The following is a 20,484-nucleotide window of genomic DNA, read 5'->3' on the forward strand; positions in this document are numbered from 1 at the left end:
TTCATCAAGCAGGACCCGCCACGCAGTCCTTCCCGCAGTTCGTCGCCCACTTCAGAGAGGTCTTCAGCAGCTCTCCCGGGGACTCCTCAGTCGGTGAACAGCTGTATCAACTTCGACAGGGGTCTATGACGATCCACCAGTTTACCCTGAAGTTCCGCACATTAGCAGCTGCGAGCGGCTGGAATGAGCCCTCTTTAATAACCGCCTTCCGTCAAGGTTTGAATCCCCATTTGAGATTACATCTAGCCGCCTATGATGATTCACATGGCTTGGAAAAGTTTATACAGCTCGCCATCCGCTGCTCCAATCGAATGAAGGCCTGCTCATCGGATACCAATGCTACCGCAGCCATTGTCACTCCTCCCAACCACCAGCCAGAGGTCAGCACCACCGCCGAACCCATGCAGACAGACATGTTTCGATTATCCCCCATGGAAAGGCAGCGACGTATAAACAATGGACTGTGTCTATACTGTGGCAGCCAAGAACATACGATCCTCACTTGCACCCTGCGTCCACCTAGATTGCTGGTGAGTGGCCTCAAGCCCGACATTCCCAAGATGAATCCCCTAACTACCTGTGCTAATCTAATCCTCGACACTGAGTTAATGCCAGTTACCGTCCTCCTCGACTCCGGCTCGGCAGGGAACTTCATCTCGGGGAAGCTCTGCAGACAGCTCCAACTCTCGACCATTGCGACCGAAACTAACTACCAGATCCAGACAATAACTGGTACCCCTCTCACACACCGTCTAGTTAAGCACTGTGTAGGACCCTTACAGCTCAGGGTGGGTCTACTTCATCAGGAATCTATCCATCTGCTGGTGCTTGAGGAATCTACTGTCGACATCATTTTGGGTCTGCCCTGGCTGGTAAAACATAACCCCGTGTTGTCCTGGAGATCTGGGGAGATCCTAAAATGGGGCTCGAGCTGCTTCCCACACTGCTTCCCACACTTACCACTACCTAGACTCCAGAGCTCAAAGCAGTTATCGCTCTACTCAACTTCCGTGGAAAGCCCTGTGGAGCAGCAATCTACTGAGGTACCACCTGCTTATATTTCCTTCCGTGATGTCTTTTGCCCCAAAAGAGCCTCACGCCTACCACCTCATCGTCCATGGGACTGTGCTATTGACCTCGTTCCGGGTGAGCCAGTACCACGGGGTCGGATATACCCCCTGTCACTGCCTGAACAGAAGGCCATGGAGGAGTATATTAAGAAGGCTCTTAATCAAGGATACATCGTACCATCAACCTCCCCTGCTGCCTCCAGTTTCTTCTTTGTGGCCAAAAAGGATGGAGGCCTCCGTCCCTGTATAGACTACCGTAAGCTCAATAACATAACCATAAAATATCGCTATCCCCTTCCTCTTGTCCCAGCAGCTCTTGAGCAACTCCGCGATGCCACCATCTTCACTAAACTGGACCTCTGCAGCGCGTACAACCTCATTCGCATCAGAGAAGGGGATGAATGGAAGACCGCGTTTGTGACCCCTACTGGCCACTACGAATATAGGGTTATGCCCTATGGGCTTGTCAACGCTCCCTCAATCTTCCAGAGCTTTATGCATGAGGTGCTCCGGGAGTTTCTCCACCGTTTTGTGATTGTCTACATCGATGACATATTAATCTACTCCCGGAGCCTGGCCGAACATCGCCACCACGTTGCGGAGGTCCTCCAACAACTCCGCAAGTTCCAACTATATCTCAAGGCCGAAAAATGTCTCTTCCACCAACCCTCCGTGCACTTCCTGGGCTATATCGTTAGCAATGGTGGCATTCGCATGGACAAGAGGAAGGTGGAAGCTATCTCATCCTGGCCACGTCCCACTACCATAAAGGAACTTCAACGGTTCCTAGGATTTTCCAATTTCTATCGCCGCTTCATTGCCAACTATAGTTCAATCACCAGTCCACTCACTGACCTTCTTCGGGGGAAAAAACAAATCCCTTACCTGGGACCTCAACGCTACGGAGGCTTTCAATCACCTTAAGAAGGCCTTCTCTACCGCACCACTCCTCATCCATCCCAATCCAGACCTACCCTTCATTGTGGAAGTAGACGCTTCCACCACCGGAGTTGGTGCGGTACTTTCTCAGCAGCAGGGGAAGCCTCCCAAGCTCCATCCATGTGCCTTCTTTTCCAAAAAACTCAGCCCGGCGGAGAGAAATTACGACATCGGAGATCGCGAGTTGCTAGCTATCAAGCTAGCGCTGGAGGAATGGAGACACTGGCTGGAGGGGGCATCTCATCCTTTCTTGGTACTCACCGACCACAGAAACCTTGAATACCTGCGAGAGGCTAAACGGCTCAACCCTCGCCAGGCTCAATTGGCATTGTTCTTCGCAAGGTTTGATTTTAAGATCTCCTATCGCCCCGGCTCTCGCAATATCAAGGCGGATGCCCTATCACGCATGTATTCCTCCGAAGAAATACTCGAGGAACCCGAAGGGATTCTTCCTGCTGGCATTATCACAAGCTCCATCATTTGGACCTCTCCACCAGTCGTCTCCGAGGCACCTCCAGCGAATCCGCCGGGCTGTCCTCCCAATCACCAGTATGTTCCACGGACTCAGCGCACACCCCTCATCCACTCCACCCACTCTTCACTTGGTACTGGCCACCCAGGGGCCAACGCCACTCTCTCGCTGCTAAAGGATCGCTTCTGGTGGCCCAACATGGCAAGGGACGTGAGAAGGTTCGTTCAGGGCTGCCCAGATTGCGCCATTTCAAAAAGTTCCCGTCATCTTCCTTCAGGCAAACTGGTACCGTTACCCATACCCAACCGTCCTTGGTCACACCTGGGAGTCGACTTTATCACCGACCTGCCACCATCCGATAGCAATACCTGCATTCTAGTCATAGTCGACCGATTCTCTAAATTCTGCCGACTTCTTCCCTTACCAGGACTACCCACAGCCATGAGGACGGCTGAGTTACTCTTCAATCATGTGTTCCGATATTATGGAATCCCTGAAGACATTGTCTCCGATAGGGGACCTCAATTTATCTCTCGGGTTTGGAAAGCCTTCTTCACTCTCCTGGGTGTGACCATCAGTTTAACCTCCGGATATCATCCCCAATCAAACGGGCAGACTGAACGCAAAATCCAGGAAATAGGACGTTTCCTGAGAACCTTCTGCCACAGTCGCCAGAACTCCTGGAACCAGTTCATAGGCTGGGCCGAGTACGCCCAGAATTCTCTCCGGCAAGGATCCACTGGACTCGCTCCCTTCCAGTGCGTACTCGGTTTCCAGCCTCCCCTCTTCCCTTGGTCAGGTGAGCCTTCCGACGTGCCCGCCGTAGATCACTGGTTCCGGGAGAGCGAGGGAGTCTGGGACTCGGCACACCACCATCTACAACAGGCAGTGCGCAGACAGAAGATCTCCGCTGACGCCCGTCGCTCTGCTACACCGACTTACCTACCTGGTCAAAAGGTATGGCTGTCAACACGGGACGTCAGGCTGCGCCTGCCTTGCCGCAAATTAAGTCCCAGATTCGTTGGTCCCTTCACCATTCTGGAACCGGTCAACCCGGTCACTTACAAATTACAACTACCTTCACATTATAGGATACATCTCACATTCCACGTGTCACTTCTCAAACCTCATGTTCCTTCTGTTTCCCCAGAGCCTGGTCCGGTCGAGGAACCCCCTCTCCCTCTCATCATCGACGACGGCGCCATTTACAAGGTCAATGAGATCCTGAATTCCCGGCGCCGTGGTGGGAGTTTGGAATATCTGGTGGACTGGGAGGGCTACGGCCCCGAGGAACGCTCATGGGTCCTCAGGGATGATGTTCTGGATCCCGCTCTACTGGAGGAGTTTCATGCCACCCATCCAAACCATCCTGCTCCACGAAACCGAGGTAGACCACCACGACGCCGGGGTCGGCCCTCAGGAGCAGGTCGTGGAGAGGGGGGGTACTGTCACAGAACGGCCAGGCTCATCACAAATCCAATTACCACGATCCGCCTCACCTGAGTTCTGATCACCTTCACCTGCACCTCATCACCTCTACTATCACCACCCTCAATAAGAGCACCGTCCTCAGTTCACACAGTTGTCCGATCTTGTTGTGACTACAAGGAGAGACCGCTTACGAAGCTACTAGGCTGAGTATACTTCCTGTACTTCCCTACCTGTCGTACTTACCTTCTGCCTTGTTCCTCTTCATCCACCCCGCTCTCAGGAACCAGCTCCTGGTGGCTACCATCTTCCCCGAGCTCGAAGTAACTCCGGTTCACCACGGACCTGCAAGTTAAGAAAGGGACGGTTAGAATCCTGACGATCGATCACCAAACTCACGGAGAATCACCACTCACCTGTTCTCACATCATCCACTGGTGCTGGGAAATCACCAAGACTGTTAATAAATATTGTCACTTGAAATACTTACCTTTGTGTCCGACAGTTCCATAACAGTATTACTATATATTGCAGATATATATATATATATATATATATATATATAATTTTCTTCTTTTTTTTATGTGAAATTTGTGGATTCACTCTTTGCGTTGAGTATTAGGAGAATTGTATGCCAAGTACAGCAAGCACACCGGCAGGGATTGGATCCGTGCCTACAGATGCCATCTATATTGCTTCCTTGCACTGATTCACTTGAATAATTGGGATTAGCTTATTTGATAAGCGGGAAACAGTCTGTTGTGTTTTGCCGACAAAGGGTAATTGGTCAGAAAAGGTCATGTTGGGTGTAAGACAAGGTTTGAGCGCACTCTCATGCATTTAGATGAACTGCTAAATGGTCTCTGCTTACATAAGGCATGTTCAGAAATGTTCAAGCCTTCAAGATGTAATGGCATGCCAGTGTCTTTCACGGCACCCACAAACTAGGTCAGCTGCTTATCAAATCTGTGGTCCACTTACAGAAGCTATGGATTATGCGTAACAAGCTCTGAACTGCAACTCCCATAAGCCCCTTCTGTCCAAGCTTTATGCAGTTCAGCTGCATGACATGGTCCACCTTTACCCCATTTAACACATCACCACAACCAGTATTATTTGCATGTTTGTTCATATAAGGTATGGTATCTGTCACAATAGTATTTATAATGGCCATAGGAGACCCCTCAGTGTTCTCACAACTTGTTACAATCCTAATGCAATGAACAGGTCTTCTGCTGGGCTTACGCTCTTTTCACTTCCCTTCTTATATAACAATGGGTGTGGTCGATTGTAAAGTGCTCAAAAAAAAAAGAAATGTTTTTTTACGATAGTTACCAATTTTATTGTTGGTGATTTAATGGCTTAAATCCATGCAGTTTGTCTTCTGAACTGAAACTGTTTTGAACTTGTCTTAGACTAACATAAAAAAAAATCAGGGTTTTTAAGACTTTTTTTTCTATTTTTGAAAGAAGTTAATACTTTTATTCAGAAAGGACACATTATATTGATACATTTAAAGTGAAGACGTTTATAAAGTTACAAAAATGTTCTATTTCAAATAAAAATAAATCTATTCATTAAAGAATCCTGAATTCAATCCTGAATAAATGTATTAAAGTTTTCACAAAAATATTAAGTAGCACAACTATTTTGAACTTTAATAATAATAATAATAATCATTGTTTCTTGAGCACCAAATCAGCATATTGAAATGATTTCTGAAGGATCATGTGACACTCAAGACTTCTGAAAATACAGCTTTGTCATCAAAGAAATACAATTTAAAAAAGTAAAAACATTAAAATAGAAAACTCTTATTTTAGTTATTATAATAATATTTTAAATATTAGGTCTTCTTAATCAAAAAAAAAAAAAAATTGTCTTAAGTTCACCAATCTTGGTGAAAAGAAGAGACTACTTCAAAACATTTATAAAACTCTTACCAACCCTAAACTTTTAAATGGTAGTGTCTATAACACAGGATTCCAAAATGAGAATTTCCTCCATGTATGATTTTCATACAATAAGTCATTTTAGATGTTTAAGCCTTTATTGGTCAAACAGATTGTCTCTATGCCAGTTCACAGGTCAGAGTTTGTGTAGCAGAAGACAAAATCATTGCATGTGCTTGTGTACCCATTCCCCTTCGTTTGCATGTAAATGAATGGAAGTATATGAAATTGAATATAAAATCTAGCATGAACCAACCCTTAACTCCTTTAAAGTGGGAATCACAACATATTAGTGGCACCAGCAATCAACGTAACAGAGAGGTTTTATTTAAAGAGTCGTGGGTTAATCCAGGGTCTTCTTTCCGGACGGTGTCCTTCTGTAATGGGCACTTTGAATGGCCCTTCTTTGTACACGCATCTTATTGAAATAACCTTATGGTGGTTAGTGATGGCACTGCATAAGTTGTTCATAAATCAGCATAGCCATCTTGTGATTTAGATAGTCGCTGTGAAACAAGCTGGGTGACGATGGTCTCCATAGCGATGAAGTCTTACAGCAGTTATTACACCTACAGATGGTCTGTTCAGCCAACCCAATGGATTACACTTCCTTACTTATTGTCTTGCAGGACCCTGGACCCATGCCGCCGTCTCCCACCCTGGTCCAGAAGCCACTGCAGTTGTTGGAAATCAAAGCTAGGGGGCGCTTTGGCTGTGTGTGGAAGGCTCAGCTGCTCAATGACTATGTGGCAGTGAAGATTTTCCCCATTCAGGTACCACGCAGACCCGAGGCCAGAGAATCAGCTCCTAAAGCTGATGAGTTAATCTAACCTGCTTAAACAATTACTCCGCCAAACGTGGAGCTGAGCCATGTGTCGGCCTGTGAAGTGAACTGCATGTACAACATTAGCACATAATGTGATTTAAACAAAACTGAATTTGAGAGTATTGTAAAATATTTCTAACTAATGATACTTGACAGCAAAGATGATGCAATTGTATTAAAAAGAATGTGAGCAAGAAACTATACATCTTTCATATTCAAACATATCCTGTAAAAGCTGTATATGTCAATGTTTAATATTTATATAGTTATACATAAATTATATAATTATTTATTTGTCAAATAAATATTGTAACTTGTTTTAATTAACTATGACTTTAAACAGATTATGAACAGAACGGTGTTCAGTGGGCGCTGTTTTTAAAAGATATTAGTATTCAGCAAGGATGCATTCAATTCATCAGAAGTGACAGTGAAGATAATGTTACAAAAGATTTCTATTTCATATAACTGATGTTCTTTTGAACTTTCTATTCATCAACGATTCCTAAAAAAATTATGACTGTTTCTGCAAAGTATTAAGCAGCACAAGTTCTTTCAACATTAATGATACAACTAAAAGATTTTGAGCACCCAATCAGCATATGTTAATGATTTCTGAAGTATTGTTTGACACTGAAGACTGGAGTAATGGCTGCTGAAAAGTCAGCTTTGCATCACATATATTACAATAGAAAAGCATTATTTTAAATGGTAATAATATTTCACAATGTTACAGTGTTTTTACCCCATTTTTATCAAATAAATGCATCTTAGGTGAGCATAAAATACTTCCTTACTTAAATATCCATGAATTAAATATGTAAAAATATAAAGATAAATATTAATGCCATGAAATAAAAATGTGCATCCCTAGTAGAAACCGAGCTAACAGAAGCTGTCTCGCTCCACAGCTAAGAGTTTGGTGTGAGGGAAATCATTTGTCTCATTCATCAATCAGTCTTGTAATAATTTGCTCTGGTAAATTACTGCTTACTTGCATAATCTGAATTGTCTGTGAATGTCAGCTAAAGCTCTGTAATTCGTATCAATTGTTTGAGTGGTCAGTTAGCAGCTCTACTGCTGTCAACTTACTGGTGAATCAGTGTTTTTGAGGAGCGCTATGGAAGCAGAATAATGACAATAGTTTTTGAAACATAAAGCATGCTGAATTCCACAAATCGAAAAAAAAGATGCATTGCAATTAACAGTGCTTGCATTTTAATGCCTTGTATTTCTAGGGCTTGTATTTTTAGTTCCTGAAAATTAACAGTTTATTTAAGCTGTGAATATTTCAATTCAAAATATTTCACACACATTTTCATAATTAAAAATGCAATAATTCATATTCACCTTCCAAAATTCACTTCCAAAATATTCAGTCTGTTTAAAAATACGATGTATAATATTCGACAGGCGCATTTCAGTCATTTTATTTCACTTTCCAAATTCGCTACCACAAATTCAGTGGTTAAAATTTGGCAAAAAATTCAGCGGTGCACATCCGGGAATCGCAGCAATAGCAGTAGAGCACCGATACATGATCTCCAGCTGATGTCAGCCGCTCACCAGCAGGTGGCGCAAGCGGCTGTGATGAAGGCCATGTGTGGATAAAGTCATTCATTTACAAAAACTGATTTGCAGAAATAGAGCAAGCGCTAAGTAGAAGTTTTGATTATCGGAGCCAGTATAAACATGTGGAAACGCTGATTATGTGTATGTTTAATTCAACATCTTTACTGTGTCCCGTAGCCTACATGTAAGCAGCTTTCTCTACCACAAAGGAGATTATAATGCTCTTTTACCCAATGCTGAAGTACAGATCTAACATTACATCTGAGGAAGACATATATTGCTTTCGGTTGCTTAGGTTCTGTAACTTTGTATCATGGCATGTGTGACGCTATGCTGTAATACCGGGGTTCCCCTCAGACGTCACACTCCAGGATTCCCCAACGACGCGTAACGCGCCTCAGTGAACTAATACATTGATATAAGACCGCCGCTCTCAGAAACCACTTTATTGATGATTATGCAAACTATATCGACAGTTAAGCAGATGTAGAATATGAACGAACGCGCAATGTTTCACGCTGTTTCCCTCAGAAATCGGTTAAAGAAAACGCATTATGCGGCTCAACACAGCTATTAGGCTTGTTTAAGATGCGCCTCGCCTGAAATGTAGGCGAGAGTAGTGAGGGGAGGAGTGAAATAAGCGCAGTCAAGACAGACAGTTCTGACGGATATCGCGTTATTCTCACTCATGTGCTCACTCATTCAGCTCTGTTGCCTTTATATAAATATAAATATGATGAACAAGACACTCAAAGTGTTTGCTATTTAATCCCATATGAAAGGCGTATTTATCATCCATTTCTACAAACATGTATTTTAGATTTTTATACAAATATGACAACAACCACATATCTCACACAGAGATCGCACTGTCATAGTGTTTGGGAATATTCAAGCATAATTTAAATACACAATCACATGAAATCAGATTAAAAAAAATAGAACCTTTTAGCCTTCGCGAGAGTTTTTTGACACACGTCAGCATGACATCAGAACAAGGCGGACGACGTAATGATTTTTTTATTTATTTATTTTTAAAAGATGTTATTTATTTGTTTTCCTCGCAACTGCGAGGCGGCTGTGTCGGATTGAGCAGTCGCACGCAGTTGCTCTCCACCGACTGCACTGATCAAAACATGATGGGAAAGACTTGCTGACGACATAGCTTATGCTCATTGGTTCAGACAACTGTGGTGCTGCGTTCTCTGCTAAAATGAAATCTGATTTCATGTGATTGTGTATTTAAATTATGCTTGAATATTCCCAAACACTATGATCTCTGTGTGAGATATGTGATTGTCATATTTCTATAAAAATCTCAAATATATGTTTGTATTAAAGTAGAAATGATGAATACGCCTTTCATATGGGATTAAATAGCAAGCACTTTGAGTGTCTTGTTCAGGCCCAGATTGACTAATTGGGAGCACCGGGACTCTGGGAGGATTCCCGCAGTGTTATCATGCCACTGGGTTGAAATGGATGCTGTCCCTAGACTGCCTGCACTCATAGCAGCCCCACTCTTTTTATCTATTATTTTCTCTCAGCCCTTATTATTTTCACCAGACCATATCAATAACAAATTCTCAATTGATAATTAATCATTCTTTTTGCGCAAATCATTGTTTTGTGAAGTAGCCATTTGTGGAAGGCTTTAAGACCAAGCGGAATCCTCTGCCGGCTGCTCCTGCTTCACAGCGTGCGGGACTCGCGCTAACAGCAACCGTCCGTGTTGTGACTCTGCCAAATCAGTTTTGGCCAATGCAAACAACTTATTGATCATGAGACCAACATTTAGCAAGGCAGGAAAACATTCAGTCTACCTGAGGGAAGACATCTTTCATTGTAATACTGTTAAATAGAGAGAGAGAGTGAGAGAAAAAAAAATACATTAATAAAATAAACTTCTAGTAGCCTATTCTTAAGCTTGGACCTCATTATTAAAGTACAAATCCAAGCACCAGAAGCACCACACTCTCTAAGTTTTATTTAACTGAAAAATATGCATTTTCATTCATTCAAAGGCTATAGTTGCAATAATATTTTAGTTCAAAACTTTAAGTGCCATTGTTTTAAAAAAATAATGCTTTATTGACTGACGTTTCATAGACCTTCAGTTGTTATGCTTTCAAATGTCATGCCATTTGTATGTATTTTACAGTATTTTCACCTCCTAAATTAATACACTTGTGAAGTCCCCGTTCTATAATTGTACAATTTATATTTAGGTCAATGACATTTTTTGTATTACATTAAAATTCTTTTCAGAACAATTGTGATTATTTCTGAGTTTATTACTTCTTTTTAACTGCAGGCAAACAGCCTGCATTATGGTACAGTACAAATATTTGGAGCATCCCTTTTTCTGCTCCTTATTTTCTTAAAGAGTAAACACTTATTTTCTCAAATAATAAAAGATAAAAAATCACAATTGTCCCTTATTTTCCATTTCTAAAGTTAATTGGCAATACTAATGATGACATAATTATCTGTTGACTTCCCTGCCAGCTGCACCTTGCTCAAAAAAAAAAGTCAGTTGTTCGAGATATGCAAGCAAAAAATAATAGATTAAAAAAATGGATAATAGAAAGCACAAAGGAGGCACTGAAAAGGCCAGTAAAAAAAAAGAAAAGTGGGCCGGTCTAAGGCTTGAAACTCCAGGGCTGAAAATTAGTCCCACACCGGCCCTGGTCTTGTTCATCATATTTATATTCATATAAAAGCAACAGAGCTGAAATTATATCACGTTTATCAGCAGCACAGCACATGAGTGAGAATAACGCGGTATCCGCCTTTGATCTCGCTGGTATCAGTTCCACTTCGAGAGGTCAGAACTGTCCGTCTTGACTGCGCTTATTTCACTCCTCCCCTCACTACCCTCGCCTACACTTCATGCAAGGCGCATCTCAAACAACTCTAATAGCTGTGTTGAGCTGCGTTTTCTTTAACCGATTTCTGAGGGAAACAATGTATTGGTATTAGTATCAATGTATTAGTTCACTGAGGCACGTTACGCGTCGTTGGGGAATCCTGGAGTGTGACGTCTGAGGGGAACCCCGGTATTGCAGCACAGCGTCACACAAGCCATGATACAAAGTTACAGAACCTAAGCAACCGAAAGCAATATATGTCTTCCTCAGATGTAATGTTAGATCTGTACTTCAGCATTGGGTAAAAGAGCATTATAATCTCCTTTGTGGTAGAGAAAGCTGCTTACATGTAGGCTACGGGACACAGTAAAGATGTTGAATTAAACATACACATAATCAGCGTTTCCACATGTTTATACTGGCTCTGATAATCAAAACTTCTACTTAGCGCTTGCTCTATTTCTGCAAATCAGTTTTTGTAAATGAATGACTTTATCCACACATGGCCTTCATCACAGCCGCTTGCGCCACCTGCTGGTGAGCGGCTGACATCAGCTGGAGATCATGTATCGGTGCTCTACTGCTATTGCTGCGATTCCCGGATGTGCACCGCTGAATTTTCTACCAAAATTTTTAACCACTGAATTTGTGGCAGCGAATTTGGAAAGTGAAATAAAATGACTGAAATGCGCCTGTCGAATATTATACATCGTATTTTTAAACAGACTGAATATTTTGGAAGTGAATTCTGGAAGGTGAATATGAATTATTGAATTTTTAATTATGAAAATGTGTGTGAAATATTCACATCTTAAATAAACTGTTAAATTTCAGGACCTAAAAATACAAGCCCTGGAAATACAAGGCATTAAAATGCAAGCACTGTTAATTGCAATGCATCTTTTTTTTCGATTTGTGGAATTCAGCATGCTTTATGTTTCAAAAACTATTGTCATTATTCTGCTTCCATAGAGCGCAGTGTTTTTTTAGGGGATTGCCCATCATGCCAGTGTGCTGTAATAACTATGTACTTTTTGTCTTTCTCAGGACAAGCTGTCATGGCAGAACGAGTATGACATTTACAATCTCCCTGGCATGAGGCATGAAAACATTCTGCACTTCATGGGGGCAGAGAAGAGAGGAAGCAACCTGGACATTGAGCTGTGGCTCATCACGGCTTACCATGAGAAGGTGTGGAGATGTATGAGGGCTGGACAATATTGGCGGAACCGTTCTAGATCCATTTTAGTTTCTCATAGTTAACAAATTAGGCTAATTTCTGCTATCATATTGAGCAGGGATTACGTACTATATATTTTCAGATGTTGCAAATAAACTTTATAAAGTCTTTTTTGTCATTTATTTATATGAAGTTTGAACATCATACTAGAAACTATGAAATTATCAATCCCAGCTGCTGAACACTGAGAAATAAACATGAAACGAAACAATGATAAAAAAGTGAGAAAGAGAATTGGCTGCTTTTTGAATGCTACTGATGTAGTAAAAATGCGTCAATCAATACATTTTAAATTTTGTTATGAAGGTTTTCTGTTTGATATGTTCTCAAGGGATATTACAAAAGAAACATTTTTTTATTTGTCATGTTAATGCCTGGTAGGATGCAATTATGTGAAAAAAAATAATTTTCATAAAAAGATCATTCAAGATTTTCCAGTCAATATGTGACATGGTCGCACCCAAAGTATCCACAGTCTGTGTTATTGCTGAGTTTATACTTTTCTTTCTTTTATTGTGAATTGAAAAGGTTTTAGTTTTTTGCACTGTAGGCTGATATACAGCCATGATTGATCCGCATGTCTGTGCTGTTTCTTTGCAGGGATCCCTAACGGACTACCTAAAGGCAAACGTAGTGACGTGGAATGAGCTGTGTCACATCGCTCAAACCATGGCTCGGGGGCTGGCTTATTTGCACTCTGACTTCCCCGGACACAGAGATGGCCACAAACCAGCCGTCGCACATAGGTGAGAAATGTGCAGCTCTTTAAGAACCATTATGGTCACTGGATATATTGAACAGAAAACACTGTATAACTTGCTTTCTTGGGTACATTTTTAACGGGTGGATTTTTTTGTCCAATGAAAGTCAGTTTTGGACCCCACTGACTTTCATTGTAGAGACAAAATCAGCTGAAAGAATTGAAAGGATCTTTGTGAGCATTTTAAGCCTTTTTACTTACTTAAAATTGTATTATATGTGCACAGAGATATTAAGAGCAAGAACGTGCTGCTGAAGTCTAACCTGACGGCCTGTATAGCTGATTTTGGTCTGGCTTTGAGGTTTGAGGCAGGAAAGTCAGCTGGGGACACACATGGGCAGGTAAGTGTTGAAAGACAACTGTTCAGATCCTTTAAAGCTTTGTGCTGATCGTAAAGTGCCGCCCTTTGTGCGAGGGTTGGCTGCGTGAAGTGTGTTTAAATATGAATATGATTCTATGGAGGTGTATTAGAGGCTGTATCTCAAAAACTAATGTGCTGCCTACATAAAAGACTTATCACGACACCAAAATGTCAGTAGTCGATACATATCAGCACGATTCAGCAGTGACATTTCTTTCTCAGTACCTCAACAAAAATGTATATGCTATTGAGCACAAAGTATTTTGTGCAAAAAGTTAAATAGTAATATAAATGCTAACAAATTCAATTAAAACCATGGCATTTTGCCTTCAAGTGTTTCTCAATTAAGTAATCACATCTTGAAGTTTTTCTAAGAAATTATTCAAGTAGACAGGTGGTAATAAAATCATGAACAAATAGAACAATTAAAACAATAGAACAAGGATGCAAATTAAATGGAAGTTTTTCACATTTTAACAGCAGTCTGAAGTATTCAGGTAACCATTCAGTAACTTATTTAAATACAAAAGAAATCAAATATAAAATTCAACTTTTTGTTTTAGTAGGCTATAAATCACATCTGGATGGTGGCCTCCATATTTAAACCATGAATGAATTGACTGCAGTGCTAGCAGAAAGATTGTAGAATGACTTGTAGCAATACTTTTTTTATTGGATTCACTTGATACCGAAGTGCTGGTAGTTCCCCACTACATACACATTGTTTTATTACTGGCGTGTTCAAGTGTTGGTGTGTATCTAGATCATTGAAACATTCTCATATACTTTAATGTAATAGTTGCTCTGGCAGCTGGACTCTTGGCCATAATTCACTACTCATCAAGGCATACTATATGCATGCACATGTTCCGTTTTTAACTCTCATGCTAACCAGATGGTGGTCTCTCTGTGCACTGCAGGTGGGAACCAGACGTTACATGGCCCCTGAGGTGTTGGAAGGGGCCATCAACTTCCAGCGAGATGCTTTCCTCAGGATAGACATGTATGCGGTGGGACTGGTGCTGTGGGAGCTGGCGGCCCGTTGCACTGCATCTGATGGTACGTATGTGTGAGCTGCTGTCAATCTGTGCAGTTAAATCAGATGTACAAATTTGATTGACATTTGAGTTGAATCTGGTCTGGCAGCACTCCCTGATCACACAAACACATTTCCAGTATGTTTTCCTGTCACTTGGGCCTGAATAAGCCTGTCACTGTAAGTGCAGTAAGTTCACTATTATCGATTATTGGTGTCTGGTCTAATGGAACAATATTGATCAGGAGTGGACAGTGAAGCAGACCTCAGGGACTATTGTGACAGGGTCATCATGTGTGACGACCTCATTGAGTGCAGTGCATGATGGGATTGAATTGATGACAGAGTGTGATGGCAGATCAGGTGGTTAAACGGCATTCTGTCTAGCTACTTCTTCTCCAAAGTGTCTTCTCCCTCATTTGTTTGGCGTTTCTGATGATAATGCAGAAGAATGTTATTTTTTCGATGTTGAAATATTTGATCTTATCTTGGGTTCATTTCTATCAGTTTTTATCAACAATTATTTCATTTAATTTTTAATGCAAATGGCAAAATATGTATTTTTATTCTCCCATCAAAACTAACCCAGGGGTTTTTAAACGTTTTAATGCCAAGAACCACTAAAGGTACACACAAAAATGAAAAATTGTTATCATTCCCTCACTCTTATGTCATTCAAAGCCTGAAAGACTTTCTATCTTCTGTGAAATGTAAAAAGTTACTTTGAGAAACGGTTTGGTTCCTAACATTCTTCAAAATATCTTGTGTTCTCTAGTGGATGTCATGCAGCTTTGGAACAACGTGAATGATGACACAATTTTCATTTTTGCAGCTGAACACCCCCCCCCCCCCCCCCCAAAAAAAATATTTTAAATTACTTTTATGCTGCTCAAAATTATTAAAAACTAGGGCTGATAATTAAACATGAAACCGTAATAATTTTGTAAATGTTAAAAATTAATACATTGGTGCATTTATCTAATGTCTAAAGTTAACATAAATTTAGACATTCTTTAAAAAAAACTGTGTTCTTTTGTTTTTCTGTGTACCCCTTTTACCCCTGGGGTCTCTGGACCTTAGTTTGAAAACGTGTGTTACCCCTCAACAGTAGAATTTCTGAGCAAATGCTTCTTTATTGCTTCTTAAGGTCCAGTGGATGAGTACATGCTTCCATTTGAGGAGGAGGTGGGCCAACACCCCAATCTAGAGGACATGCAGGAGGTGGTGGTCCACAAAAAGCTTCGGCCCACTCTCAGGGAGTGCTGGCAGAAACATCCGGTACGTAATCATCATTAAACCTCACCGCTACTCTGAAGTTTTTAATGAAGTGAATATACTTGATATAAAACACGTTCAATTTGTCTCTCAGGGTCTGGCCATGCTGTGTGAGACTATAGAGGAGTGTTGGGACCACGAGGCTGAGGCGCGTCTCTCTGCGGGCTGCGTCGAGGAACGTGTGATCCAAATGCAGCGGCAGACCAGCGTCTCCGCCCCGGAGGAAATAGTCACCGTTGTAACAATGGTGACCAACGTGGACTATCCCCCTAAGGAGTCCAGCCTATGACTAGAGGATATTAGCATGTGAATTGCGGGCTGACCGAACAGAAAAGACGTGTCGGGGATGGTGGTGGACTGCTGTTCTGACGGCTGGCTTCAGACATGCTGGATGATCGTCCTGTACTTACGGCTGGAGCAAATGCAGACAATGCATTTTGTGCCGAATCTGGGTTCAATACAGGTTTACCTGGAGCCAGCTACGTTATTGTATGTGTTGTGTATATATTAACTAGTACCACGGGGTGCTCTGGTAAGGACGGATGGATTATAAGCCGACATCAAAAACCAACCTCTTTGTTGTCGTTTCTCTGCTCGGAGAATAAACTTTCCCATTCAAGGAGTAAACGAGACTCCTCCTCCGCACGGCGCTAGTGTCATTTCAGTATAAAAAAGGGCAACGTCCATGTAAAAAAAGACACATTTAATGTGTTCGTATGAATGACTATTGTAATGCCAATAAGAAACAGCTTTTTGAATGTGTAGTGTGATGCTGCTGTACAGATATCAACAGAAAGGGTGACGATACAACCCAAATCAACACGTGTTTCCTCTGAAAGCTTTCAGATTTTCTGTCAGATAACCACCAACCTCTCGACAAGGTATACCTCAGTTTCTCATCCTAATAATAAGTTTGTTTTGTAACACTATATGATATAAAAAAGAGGCTTTTCGATGACCTCCATTTGGCACGGAAGCTTTTTAAATACGGGGAAAACTTTTTTTATATGACAGATTATGCCAAGAAACGATGGCCATTCATAAACCAGTGTTCTGCCTTCTTTCTTTTAGTTGTTCTCTGTTGCCCTGCTGTTTAAAATGTGATCCTTTTTTTTTTTTAGCATTGTGACCGTTTGTTAAAACAAATTTTGACCTTTATCGAGACCTGTTGAGAAGAAAAAATCCCTGAAAATATGAATTTTGTGAACATTATACAGAAGCACTTACCAATATAGGTTTGCAGTGTCCTCACAACATTGACGTATGTGCATGCCTTGTTTTCTTTTTTCTTTTTCTTTTTCTTTTTTTGGCTTATTTTTAATTTTCTTAGCTTTTCAAACCTTTATCATGTGGAGCTTGTGCATGAGATCCCATTAGCAGTCATGGAAACCCCTTCATTATTGGTTAATCTGAAGTATTTCCTGTCTTCAGGGCGTCACTCTTTTTGTTTCATTTCCTTTTGGAATCATCCGATCTTGGTCTTCTACAGTCTTCTCGCTGTCCGCTTCTGTCGCTCTGCGAGTAGAAGACCGCTCTTGTGAGCTGCATTTGAACCAGCCTCCTCATGAAGCCCGAGTTCATGAAGTTCGACACGTCAAACTGGTTTCAGATCAGCAACTAGGCGACCTTCTACACACTTCTACAAGAACTGTATCTCAGTATGTCTCAGGAAGCGTTTCCCTTTGCTTTGAGCCCTCTGGTGCCATTCTGGTGACCCTTGTTGTATTATGTATACAAGGGTCCTTAATATATCACCTTATTAGTGTGGTCATATTATGTGCAATAACATCCAGGGACTGTTTCACAGCTCACAGGCCACTTCCAGTGTGGTAAAAATCCAAGCGCCTAGCAGTTTGCATAGACCATATTGTACATCACAAACTGAAGTCGACGTCTGGCTATGCATATATTATGACGCCCGGTTGTCTGAGAGTATTAATCTAATAATATGCTGTAATGGGGACCGAACACATGCAGTAACTCTCTGCCAACAGGCCGACAGAGTATTTTCAAAAGAACAGCTTCTCTGCTGCTGCTCTGTGGCTTCGTTCACACTGCACTTGAATCCAGTTTGATTTTCAAATCATTTTGCGAGAAATCTGCTTCATTTGTTCGGACAGTGTAGTCGATATCTATTCCAGATAACAAAAAACTGCTTAAGATCTGATCAGACTGTTCACACTGAAACTGATATTAATCTGACTTCAAACCACATATTTATTTGAGGGTTTTTTCCTCTTTTAGACTACAAACAACTAATCTGATTTGTAGCAGATACTAAATTGGATTTCTGCTGCCTGTCTGAACAAGTCCTGAAATATGATTCAGTGGCTCATTTTCGTTAATTTTGATTTCAATATTCTAGTTACATTGCACCCCAAAAGAGTGAAAAATGAATTGAGATCTGAACTGACAATTGAACGCATTTCTGAAAATCTGATTTTAATCTGATTTAAAACCACATATTCATGTGATTTGTATCAGGTTTGTATAAATTGTCTGATTTCATGTACCCCCCCCCCCCCCCCCCCCCCAATTCAGACTTCAAACAACTAAACTGATTTGAATCAGATGCTTGAATCAGACCATTCAGACTCAACACATTTGTAAAAACCTGATTTTAATCTGATTTCAAACCACATGGCGGTGGTTTGAATCCAGTTTGTATACAATGTATTTCATGGTTGTTTTTGTTTTTTTTCATCTATTCAGACTACAAACATCTGAACTGATTTGAGTCTCATACAATATCTGATTTCTGTTGCCTGTCTGAACAAATCGTATGATTTGAAGTAGGATTCAGTGGTTCATTTTGCTGTCACAATTCTTTCACAATGTGATGCATTTGACAATGTTCAGGTTCATACAATCGTATGCAATCAAGCCCTTTCAATGAAAGCTCTCCATCTCTCTCTACTGTAGCATTCTCAGCCAGCTCATTCTGTTTTACTTCATGTGATGGTAAATTAATACAGGAGCCTGTGCCATCTTTTAAAGGCCCTCAGTTGGACTCTGTAGATACAAAGGTCATTGCATTTAAGGTCAGTTGGTTATAACATTAAGCTGAAGTATCTGCTTAATTTGCAGGTTGAGCGCTCTGGTTTGAGAGCATCTCCGTGAGGTTCTTGTGATTCACTTTTGACTAAACACTACAGATGATTCAATAAGCTGAGTGACTGCTGCTGGCCTGTAGAGTTCACCAGGTGCTGTCCTGTTCCCTGTCTGTTTTTGGTTTTCTAGTTGGGGAATCTGGGAGGAAGGTTGAATAAGATGGAAAGCCAAACTTTAAAAGCCCTGTGTTTAGTAAAAGACTTGGATAATAATGCACCGTTTGTACATATGAATCTTGTTTTAGATTGTGAAAAGAGCATGCTTTTTTTTAATGTCTCAAAGAAAAAATCCTTTATTGATATTATTATTATTATTATTATTAAATATTTTAATGTTAATTTTGTACATCTGTATTTTAGTTTTATTAATTTATATCATGGCCCAACTGTCATTCTTCTTTTCTTGATCAATGAGAAGTGATGCTACTTTTAAAACTGGTCAGATAAAACACTACTAAAGAATCAATCCTTTACCTCAGACTTCCACTCACAGCGTTCAAAAGATTGAACAAACAGTGTAGCACGACAGACAACATGGTGCAGCGTTGCAAGTATTGCTCCTGGGATTCGACCAGCAGCTTCTCTCTCTGTCTTTTCTCTCAGACACACTTTTTTGGTCTTCATTGACCATGTTTCTTCTCAACTACACCATTGAATAAATGTCTCCACTTTACCAAAACTCTCCATTTTAGGTGCGAGCAGCTGTATTACTGTTGTGCTGGACATGCCATTTTTGTCCACCTTTCTCTAATATTTAACGCATTCAGGGCCTGATCAGATGTAATTGTTACATAATGTACAGATGAAATTTTATGCTACTATTCCCCTCAAATAAAGTATAGTGACTGCTCTCAAATGTGTGCTGTGTCTCACTGAACTTACCTGAAAATACGTGCATGCATATTTTCTCGATGCTGGGATCAGTACTGTCCAGCCTGACAGGTTTTTGATGAATAGCTGTAATGCGTGAACGCACCACTAGATATCAGTATTTGGCCAAATTCTGTGCACCCATTTTGACTTGGATTTTCCCTATTCCCTAAATGTAAAATGTTTGAGCTCAGTAACATTATTTTTAATAGTAGTATTCAGTAAATAAATTATTAATATTTGCTAATTTAATAAATTAATGACCATTTAATTCATACTTCTATTTAGCAAGGATGCATTAAACTAATAAGAGATTTCAAAAACTTTATAAAATATTACCAAACTCAAACTTTTAAATGGTAGTTGCATGTGTCCTCCAGCTATTCACAAAACCAAAATTGAGATTTATATAGATTTTATAAAGCTGAATAAATGAGCTTTCCATTGGTTTGTTAGGATATGGGAATATTTGACAATCTTGAATCTGAGAAAATCGCCTTTAAAGTTGTCCAAACGAAGTTCTTAGGAATGCTAATTAAGTTTTGATATATTTGCGGTTGGAAATTTACAAAATATCTTCATGTAACATGATCTTTATTTAATATCCTAATGATTTTTGGTATAAAAGAAAAACGATCATTTTGACCCATACAATGTTGGCTATTGCTACAAATATACCCGTGCTACTTATCACTGGTTTTGT

At 40.7% G+C, this 20,484-nt stretch overlaps 1 protein-coding gene across 3 annotated transcripts in view; it reads left to right on the forward strand.

Annotated features, from left to right (window-relative positions):
- acvr2aa (activin A receptor type 2Aa) overlaps positions 1–19,734 on the forward strand; it is a 59,774-nt gene extending 40,040 nt beyond the window's left edge. For all 3 annotated transcript variants that reach the window (XM_079427125.1, XM_079427126.1, XM_079427127.1), the window contains 7 exons: positions 6,491–6,634; positions 12,177–12,320; positions 12,970–13,115; positions 13,356–13,470; positions 14,411–14,549; positions 15,674–15,804; positions 15,896–19,734. In XM_079427125.1, the coding sequence (XP_079283251.1) occupies positions 6,491–6,634; positions 12,177–12,320; positions 12,970–13,115; positions 13,356–13,470; positions 14,411–14,549; positions 15,674–15,804; positions 15,896–16,090 (1,014 nt within the window). In that variant the 3' untranslated portion in view covers positions 16,091–19,734. The remainder of the gene's footprint in view (positions 1–6,490; positions 6,635–12,176; positions 12,321–12,969; positions 13,116–13,355; positions 13,471–14,410; positions 14,550–15,673; positions 15,805–15,895) is intronic.
- Positions 19,735–20,484: the final 750 nt, after the last annotated feature.

Source organism: Barbus barbus (assembly GCF_936440315.1).
Source record: "Barbus barbus genome assembly, chromosome: 10".
Taxonomy (NCBI): Eukaryota; Metazoa; Chordata; class Actinopteri; order Cypriniformes; family Cyprinidae; genus Barbus; species Barbus barbus.